The sequence below is a fragment of the Brachypodium distachyon genome, chromosome 4 (assembly GCF_000005505.3).
Source record: "Brachypodium distachyon strain Bd21 chromosome 4, Brachypodium_distachyon_v3.0, whole genome shotgun sequence".
In the NCBI taxonomy this organism is placed as follows: Eukaryota; Viridiplantae; Streptophyta; class Magnoliopsida; order Poales; family Poaceae; genus Brachypodium; species Brachypodium distachyon.
The window spans coordinates 21,503,795-21,513,666 of record NC_016134.3 but is presented as its reverse complement, the minus strand read 5'-3'; the positions used below and the strand labels follow the sequence as shown (position 1 = coordinate 21,513,666).

Sequence of the window (9,872 nt, the reverse complement as noted above, 5' to 3'; positions counted from 1 at the left end):
TCAACGGCGAGCGTCACACCGCAGTCGCGCCGTCCTGATGACTCCTCTGAACGGACAGATTCGTACCGGCTCAGGCTCGTGGGTGCCAAAGTAGGAGCCAGGACCGGCTGAGGTAAGGAGTGACGCGTTCTCTCCCCGGGCACCAGACCAGGCGCCGCCGCGGAGCCGCGAGGCTCTGGGTCCGGGAAAGGAGATAACAGGCATTGGGTTCCGAGGAAGAACATCCCCGGAAGGCGATCCCCGGGGAGCCTTATGCTGATGCGGTGGGACCGCGGCCCGTGCTCCTAGGTTACGGGATAGCCCTGTAACCCCGGAGCCGACATCAAAATAAAGCGATTTGATATATGTCTATGGTTCCATGTTAACACTTTTCCAAACATATCGGATATGGACCGTGGTTGTGGCAGGTTAAAAGTCGCAAAAATGACCAACCATGCTAAGCGAGTCATAGGAAAATCAATAAAGAGGTTAGATCTTTTTCCCAACATCATCTCCATTGAAATACAAGAATCACATATGGGTTTGTAGGAGAGAGGTGTTATGAAATTCGGCGGATGCACGATCAAAGATGACACCGAGGAACGATATTTGTTAGCTAGGTTCGGCCGAAACCTACATCCCCAGGACATGACTATGGACACTCCTCCCTCATAATACCTCAACACCGGCCACCCTGGGCGCCGGCTCCCGTGCGAGCGCATTGCTATTATGTTGTCATCGTCTCTTTTGAATACACCGCGGTGCCATTATAAATTAGGCCCGGGTTACACGTGTTCGACTCCGATCCGACTCCAAACCCTCCTCTAATTCCAAGTCCAACAACAGCCCTACTCGTACACATATTCGACACATATCTCAACAAGAAGAGGAGGAACACGAGAGGAAGGAGTCACATCACATCCAACCCCCGCTTACCTAGCCTCGACCGAAGCTATTATCCCGTTCATCCTGGCCAACCTCTCTATACGTGTTTTAGAACAACGATCAGACTTTATTGATTCACAAAAAAATTAAGCAAAGATCCTTGATATAATAAAAGGCTACATCGTAGTCCTTCGAAATCAATGTCTCTACATCCGATCATTCGCATCTTGACGTCCCTCGAAGTATTCAATGATGAAATTAGAAACCATAAACGTTTTGAAAAGTCGCATGAGCCGCCCACCGAAAACGGTGGGAGCGTCAGACCGTTGAACACATCATGACCGAGGGCACACTCCTAAAAGGCAAGTTGTGAAACCGGTGCTCCATCGATGTTTCGACAAGGAAAAGACCAATAACATAAAAAAAATGAACGTGAGAACCATTGACTCTATAGAGTAGGCTGAGACGCCTGCACCGGAATGAGAACAGAGTTAAGACACCAATATTTTAGATGAAGCCATCTGCATCGTAAAGATGCCACCACCAAATACACAAAAATCTAACAAGAAAAACAACAAAACTACATGTCAAACGTTGTTTGTTTCTTTCTTCGTCTCTCAACGGCGCAGATAAAAACTTATTTAAAAGACAACGGCTAGGGTTTAGTCTATCTTCCTTCGCGTAGCCAAGCTAAGAGATTACGCTTAGTTAGTGCATTTACCTCTCCACGGTTTTTTTAGGGAACCTCTCCGCAGGTTTGTCCCTGCTCCCTGGTATTTGTACCCATGGTAGCTGTCCCATGTGGTATGAGCAGGTCCAAGGGTAAACTCTTTTTTGCCGGCTCCGGTATATACCGCTAAGTTTTCGGCTGTCTGATTTCTGTGCGCTAGAGCAGATCATGAGGGGGAAACTGAGAGTAATGGTTGGCGCGAATCTCGGTGCAAGATCCGACGGCACGGACGGCGCCCGTAAAATCGCCGCTCTCCAGGTCCAAGCCCAAGACCTGTATAGCACCGGCAGAAGGGTCGCTGACAGCAGGCGAGAAAATATTTTGGCGCCCTCCCGCCCTGCAAGAGTCACAAGTCAACCGCGTCAAGCAGTACCAGTGATATGGAAGGTCAGTCATCAAACTCTTTATAAGCTTGACAGGTCACTCTATGCAACAAGCTCCAGTAGAACAAGGCAGTAAGCTTGACAGGTCATTAACAGCATGGTGATTTCGTGACAGCTCTCGCCGCTCGCAGCCACCCATGGCCGTCTCGCCAGTACTGCTGGCACTAGTGCTCATCGTCTTCTTCCCTACGTTAACTTCTTGCTCTCCCGCCGATGAGTTCATCCAATGCCTCTCGGAGAAGATCCCGAGCGAGCTCCTGTACCCGCAGAACTCGACCGGATTCATGTCCGTGCTGTCGTCCTCGGTCCAGAACCCAAAGTTCCTGACCAACACCACGGCGCGTCCGTCGTGCATCGTCACGGCCACGGCCGCCCCCCACGTCCAGGACGCCGTGCGCTGCGGCCGCCTGCATGGCGTGCGGCTCCGCGTGCGCAGCGGCGGGCACGACTTCGAGGGCCTCTCGTACCGCTCCGTGCGCGACGACGGCCAATCGTTCGCCGTGCTGGACCTGGCCAGGCTCCGCGCCGTGAGCATCAGCCGCGGAAGCTGGTGGGAGGCGGCAACCGCGTGGGTGGACTCTGGCGCGACTCTGGGCGAGCTCTACTACGCGATCGGGAAGGCGAGCCCCACGCTGGCGTTCCCGGGCGGCGCGTGCCCCACGGTCGGCGTCGGCGGGTTCCTGAGCGGCGGCGGCATCGGCCTGATGACCCGCAAGTACGGCATTGGGACGGACAGCGTGGTGGACGCCAGGGTCGTCAACGCCGATGGCGAGCTCCTCGACAGGGGTTCCATGGGGGAGGACCTTTTCTGGGCCATCCGTGGAGGCGGCGGCGAGAGCTTCGGCGTCGTGGTGTCGTGGCGGCTGAAGCTCTCCTCCATGGTCTCTCCGACAGTAACCGTGTTCAACATCGGCAAGACCTTCGACGAGTCGTCCACCGCCGCCGTGCTCGCCAAGTGGGAGACGCTCGCGCTCGACCAATCCCTCCCGGACGAGCTCACCATCCGCGTGGCCCTGCAAGGTAAAAACGTCTTCTTCCAGGCCCTCTTCCTCGGCGGCTGCACGCGGCTCGAGTACACGATGCGCAGGCTCCTCCCAGAGCTCGGCATGTCCTCGGCTGACTGCCGGGAGATGAGCTGGCTGCGCGCCATGTCGTTCATCAGCCTGGGAAGCATGGACACCCCCGTGGAGGCGATGCTGAACCGGACCAACAACCTGGGCACCTATGTCAAGAACAGGTCAGACTACGTGCGGCGCGCCGTCGGCAAGGCAGGCTGGGAGAGCATCTCTCGGGAGCATCTCTCCCCGAGCGGCGGCGCCGTGCTCATGATCCTGGAGCCGCACGGCGGGGCGGTCGCCAGAGTGAGCGCGGACTCCACGCCGTACCCGCACCGCGCCGGCGTGCTGTACAACGTCCAGTACGCCGTGTACTGGTGCTGCGACGCGGACGGCGGCGCGGCGGCCGCGGCGACCGGGCGGCTCGATGGACTCTACGGGTTCATGGAGCCGATGGTAAGCAGCAACCCGAGGGAGGCCTTCGCCAATTACCGCGACCTGGACATCGGGCAGAACGCGGTCGGCGCCGACGGTCTGACGGCGTACGAGAGCGGGAGGGTCTGGGGCGAGAGGTACTTCATGGGGAACTTCCGGCGGCTGGCGGCGGTGAAAGGGAAGGTTGACCCCGGCGACTACTTCAGGAACGAGCAGAGCATCCCGCCGCTTCTGCAGTAGCCATGGAGATCGACTGACTTACTGAGTCGGCTAACGAGCGTGACATCAAACATGTATGGGGGGATAGCGAGATTCACGTCGTCTTCCCCGATAAAAAAAAAAGTCCACGTTGTGTTCGTCTCCAGGGAGGAATAAAAAATTCTGTTTTGCTAATTATGAGTGGTCTCACATTATTCTTACTAGCAAGGAAGGAGACCGTGGGATGTTGCGAAACAACAAACGTTCCTGTCAACATTTATAACTTGATTTAGAAAAGCAGGATATTTTTAGATCTCATACAACATTTCTAGTGAGGTGTCCACGCGTTGCAACCAAATGAGGAAGGAAAATGAAATATTAAAAAAAAAAATAAGAGCATGACACAACCAAAAGCTCATGGCTAATCACCGAGCATTACGCAACCAATTAAAAGCTCTAGCACGAAAGCACCTCGAGGAACCATAAGCTTCTCTGCGAAACATGTCGATGCAGCGAGACTTAAGCAAGCAAATGTGATCACATAATATAAGAACTTGCCCAAGGCAATATATACAGGAGCAGATTTTTACACTTATCTTTTTCTGCTCACAATACAAAAGTCAGTTTTATTCGGAACACAAGATATACTAAAAGAGTAGGACAATTAGAAAAAGATGTTGCATTCATTCCATTTAATTTTATGAAACGGATAGCGAGTACTTAGAATTTGTCAAATACCTTGATGGATATAGTGACTACAAGGAAACAAACACATGTACAGATGTACATAGATATCAAGGTACATGTTTCTTTAGCAAATCATCCACAGCCAGTTTGGTGTTTTCTCTTCTGTGTACATGCATATTCTTCCGGTCATCAACTCAGTCTAACTCCAGCACCACTGTACCTCCATTGTTTCAAGAATTAGAATTGCACATAGCACTGGCAGTAAGCATCGGCACAACTGTCACTCAAATCAAGACTTGTCAAGCAAATAAGAAAAGGGTGAATAAATAACCATTTGCTAATAGAACCCGTCATGCACAATTCTACATTTCCTGCCATATTTTGCTCAATTAAACCTCAACTATCTTCTCGCTAATAGCACTACAACTCTATACCATGACAAGTACCAAAATCAAGAGTAGCCTGTTAAAGAAGCGTTTGTTCGAACTCCCAATTCATGCACTGCAGCACCAGGTTTGAGGAGAAGAAAACCACAACGTGCTATCGACTATTCAATTTGCATGAACTATCTACATCACTGCATGATACTTGCACCGTACATGGCAGGATGCATATAGCAATTTCCATTTCTAAATACCAATCCCAAGCATATGAGATCTATCAGGCAAAAGAAATTACAAGCTAGATTAGACAAATGGACAAGTAAAAGGGATGAGATCAACTGAGCTCAAACATAGGATGACATAGAACCAAATCTTCTGCCCAATGTCCGACACCAGCAGCCTACATGCGGAGATGTTTTTTTTTAATTAACACACATCTACCAATCTGACATGATATAATCATAACATTTCCATGAACATGAAACACCAGGTTATGTGTATGCTGCAGCCACCCCTTACCAAGTAAAACAATGAATGGAACTGTATTGATGAATCTTGTTATAGCCCCATCTCATCATTCCAATTCACCACTTGGTCATTTCAGCAAACACTTTCAATGCACATACAACACTGTTGCCTCCCGGTTGTCTGCTTGCACTACAATGACAGTGTGTCAAAACAGAGAGGTCAGAGGATCATCCACTCAGCAAGCAATATGTGTCTGACCCCTTGCACAAAAAAAAATCAAGCAACCTGAGTTCCTATTTTGGAGCTTAATTGATTTGATACACCTTCAGAACAGAACAAAGCACTTGGGTGGAGGCGTCGTGTCGTGCTTCCTGGTCGGGGGCATAGACTGGGAGTCTGGGATCGTAGCATCCATCAAGTAGCAGAAAAGGACAGCTTCAAGATGCAGGCGCAGCGACGGTGCGGAAGTTCATGGGCCATCGTGCCCGCTCATTTCACCCCGCAGAGCCTTCCGTCCCACATGTGAGAAAAGGAAGGAGAAGGAGCAGGCGGCGGCGACGAGGGAGAAGGCAGATTAGCGGCACATCGTGACGTTGAGGCGCTCACCACCGGCGGCGAGACAGCAGTGGAAAAAGATCGGGCGGCCTTCTTTCGCTCCGACACATGATGCGGAGATGAGGACTATAGGGAAGGGAGAGGGAGGCGGTTGCGGCAGAGATAGGAGAAGGAATGACCGAATGAGTTCGTGGACAGGTGGCGAATGGGCATGGGGACGAGGGGCGGACGGGAGGACTGATCTGAGACGTGGATGTATTAGATCGGACGGTCCAGGATGAGTGAACGGTGAGCCATGGGTAAACTGTGTGTTTATAGTAGTAGAGATATCGGTTTTCCTAAAGAGAAGTCGGTTGTTTTGAAGTAGAAATCAATCATCGTGTTTACCCATCGGATCTAAATCCAACGACAGCACACAGAAGATAAGAGAAAGAAGATGAACATCAAATCTTTATCCAACGGTTCTGACACGCTGACTGAGATTTGATGATTTTTCTTATAAAACAAGCGACTGAAAAAACACACCCTTTTTATATTGCTCGTTCGACGTGCTCGCCAGTCACCATTCGATTTCTTGTTACCAATATTCGTGTAGATTTATGATGGTCTCGGCCATCAGGCGGCTAGTACGATTGAGGGAGAAATAAAACGATGGAGCCTTGGAAAAACTCATAAGACCATCTCCACCAGCATGTATAAAATCTAGAGCACACAATCATGTTTTTGTGAGTGGGAAAATCTAGTTTTTTCTCTTCACAGTTTTCCTCTCCGTCAGCATGAGAAAATTTCCTAACACTCATCCTATTACATAACTCCGTCGGCATGAGAAAAACTGGCTCCAATAAATTTCCTAACACTCATCCTATTACATATATTCACTCCGAATAAACTCAACATTTTGACATAGCATAATTTAAAGAATATGAAATCAAAATATCTCAAATTCAACAATAATTCAAATGGCGGCCGGGGCAGGCAACGGGAGGAGCCCGACTGCCGGATTGCTCCGGCGGGCGAAGAGGCTGCCGGCTCACCTGCCCCCCTTCTTCCTGCCCGACAAGTGACACCCAGCGGCCTTCTTCGGATTGCGGGGTCAGGGAGGAGGGGCCAACAAGGTTGGGGGCTGGCGCCATTGGCAAGGGAGAGGGGGCGGCAGGGCAGAGCTGTCCGCCGTGGCTCCCGACAAGGGCGCCAAGCCCAGGCGCCGCCGCATTTTCTATCCCAGCCACACGGCGCGTCGGGTGCGGCACGAGTCGTGGATGCCGGCGTTGGGAGCTGGGCGATAGCAACGAAGGGTCCGGCGGTGGCGGGGAGAACGAGTGGAGGCCCCATGGCAGCTGGCGGGGGCAGATCGACCGGAGCAACGAGTGGGAAACTTCCGTGATCCCGCGCGAGTCGTTGGCATACCCCGACGATGAGAAAAAAAAACTGTTATCTGGTTTTGGGAGTCAATGTTCTCCTGGTCTAGATGCGCTATCTCACGGTAGACATTTGCCCGCACTATGCTAGCTGCACTTTGTTCAAATGTAGTTAATTTTGATTTTTAACCGCACTTTTAGCACTTCAGTTGCAGATTTTGCCAACAAAAGTTACTTTGACAATATAACTATACTCAACACTTTTAAAATGTCACGGATATAGATTTAACTCACTTTGAAGACAAATTGACGCACTTTGGAATGCCTCCGGTAGTCTGCCGTGACGTAGTGTATGTGTATCACGCGAAAGCCCCAAACTCGGCCATCTCCCATGGTCGTTGCCTCCCTTGTGACATCAGTTGCCTCTAACGGGAATCCTACGTTACTCCTCATTGATCTGATTTACTACAATTGTCGTGGTATTTTTTTTTCCAAAAGGCGGAACCCGGCCTCTGCATCAGAATGATGCACACAGCCAATTTTATTGAATTTATTCATCAAATATGACAAAAACGAATACATCGATCATTCCAAAGCCACCACGCTAACCTACAACTACAAGTTTGATGAAGGAGGTGGCCATTATCGAGGCCATATGCCCTGACCGCACACCACCGTTCAAATCTAAATCCGGAGGCTGCACGAAGGGCACGACCGGCCTAGCAAATTCTCCGCACGCACCGCATGCGCATGCTCCAGATCAGCCACTGCCAACCCATCTTCAGGACATGGATCAAAGGATTGATCCTGCCAAGCTTGGCATCATTAGCGCCACCATCCTGCACGCATCCATCCGTCCATGACCCACACGCCCGCAAATCTAGCATTCCCAAGACGGCGGCCCCAAGGGAAAAGCGAGGCAATCCGCGTTGTTGCGCCGCCCAGTCCAACGACTTCCGGTTTTCACCCGGGAAACTAGAGCGGGGTGGAGTGAAAGTACCTTGAAAACGCCTCAATGGAGGAGAGCGACGCCTAAGACCGTCACCGCGATCGTGATCGGTAGACCTGACCAAGGGTTTCGCCCGGTACGAAGCCAACACCACCATACCATGCCTTCTCTTTCTTCAGCAGCCATATCCGGCGAGGAGGAGAGCCAAAGGGCACCGACGGCCGCCTCGGGCATCGCTGCAGCAGGTACTCGTCACAAGGGCTCGGACGAGCTGCCCGGGCCTGCGCTACCGACAAGGGAGATGACACCGCGCGGACCGCGCTGTTGGCAGGGGGCCGACGCCGCCAGGACCCGCGCCGTCGCAGTCCCCATGGATGGGCCACGCTGCATCATGTTGCCAGGAATCACGTCGCCGCCACCTGCAGGTCATGCGCACCCATGACACCGAACCACCTGCTGGCCACGAACCAAGGGCCCCTCCGTGGCCGCCTCCGTGCGGGCTTTGCCCGGCGGCATGTGCCGGCGGCGGCGAGTGAAAGGTCGCTGTGATCTAGGAGGGAGATTTACGGGGGAGAGAGAGAGAGAGAGAGAGAGAGAGAGAGAGAGAGAGAGAGAGAGAGAGAGAAGAGGAAGCCCCGGAACCGGCCATCTCCCATGGTCTGATGGTCATTGCGTCCCTTGCGACGTTGGCTGTCTATAACAATATTGATCCGTCTACTCATTTACTCCCTCTGATCATAAATTCTTGACTCAAATTTGCCCAAATATGGATGTATTTAAAGTCGAGGTGCTGATGCGTTGGTCACTTGGTCAAGTTTTCATGTAAAGCCGTGGGAGCGCTAAATACCTGTTTAACCGCCGGTTAACCTCTCTGCCCATCGCCAACAACGCTCCTTTCTCAAAAAATAAAAATGCTCCTTTTTTTGCAGGTAATAGGGGATATATTAAGATTCTAAAGCATTACAATCTTGGAGAACCAAGTCCATCACATGTGATGGCCCGGAACCTGGCCAAACAACCGTGCAACTCTCCATACGTGCGAAATTCGCAAGCGCATGACTAACACGATTTTGCTGTCTATCCCCTTTCACAAACGAAACAGGTCGTTCATACGACACTAACTTCCTAATTTCCTCAATGATATGGCCAAACCTGGACCAATCCTTGCCGGAGCCATTCCCAGCTACGATGACATCCATGCAATTAGATTCCACGATGAGCGGCAGCTGGCTCCACTGGTTCGCCAGGGCAATACCTTCCATGCACGCACATAATTCAGTCTCCAGGGCCTCATAGCAGCAAGGCAGCGCCCTGCAGGAGGAGAAGATGACTTCGCCAGTTGCATCTCGGAGGATCATGCCCACACCAGCGCCCTTCGTCTCAGCATGGAAGGAGCCATCGATGTTTAACTTGACACTTCCCACCGGCGGCTTCTCCCAGAAGTTAAGAGCAGGAGCGGGAGCAGTCACACGGGGGCGTTGCCGCTTGAAATCAACCTCCATTCAACAAGGAGGACATGTAACCGCACAAGAAGCGGCATGAACCCTCAAGCATTGGCAGGGGCTGTCATGGGTGACTTCGTTCCGGGCGTACCAGATACGCCAGAACAGCATAACAAGAAGCCACTCTCGTCCTTTGTGAGTTTATCCAGGCAGGCTCGCAACCAGCACGACCGAGGCTGGGCTAGAGCGGCATCATCAGGCAAGTTCCACACCCGACGCATCTCCTCCCATAGGCGTTTGGCATGGGGGCAGAGGAACAGTGCATGCACCACATCTTCCTTCTCCACGCCGCAAATGGAGCAAAT

General features: G+C 51.8%; 1 protein-coding gene across 1 annotated transcript; it reads left to right on the top strand.

Annotated features, from left to right (window-relative positions):
* Positions 1-2,026: 2,026 nt before the first annotated feature.
* On the top strand, positions 2,027-3,860 carry LOC100844618 (berberine bridge enzyme-like 8). Its single transcript, XM_003577511.3, has one exon. The coding sequence runs from the start codon at positions 2,115-2,117 to the stop codon at positions 3,705-3,707; it is 1,593 nt and encodes a 530-aa protein (XP_003577559.1). The 5' UTR covers positions 2,027-2,114; the 3' UTR covers positions 3,708-3,860.
* Positions 3,861-9,872: the final 6,012 nt, after the last annotated feature.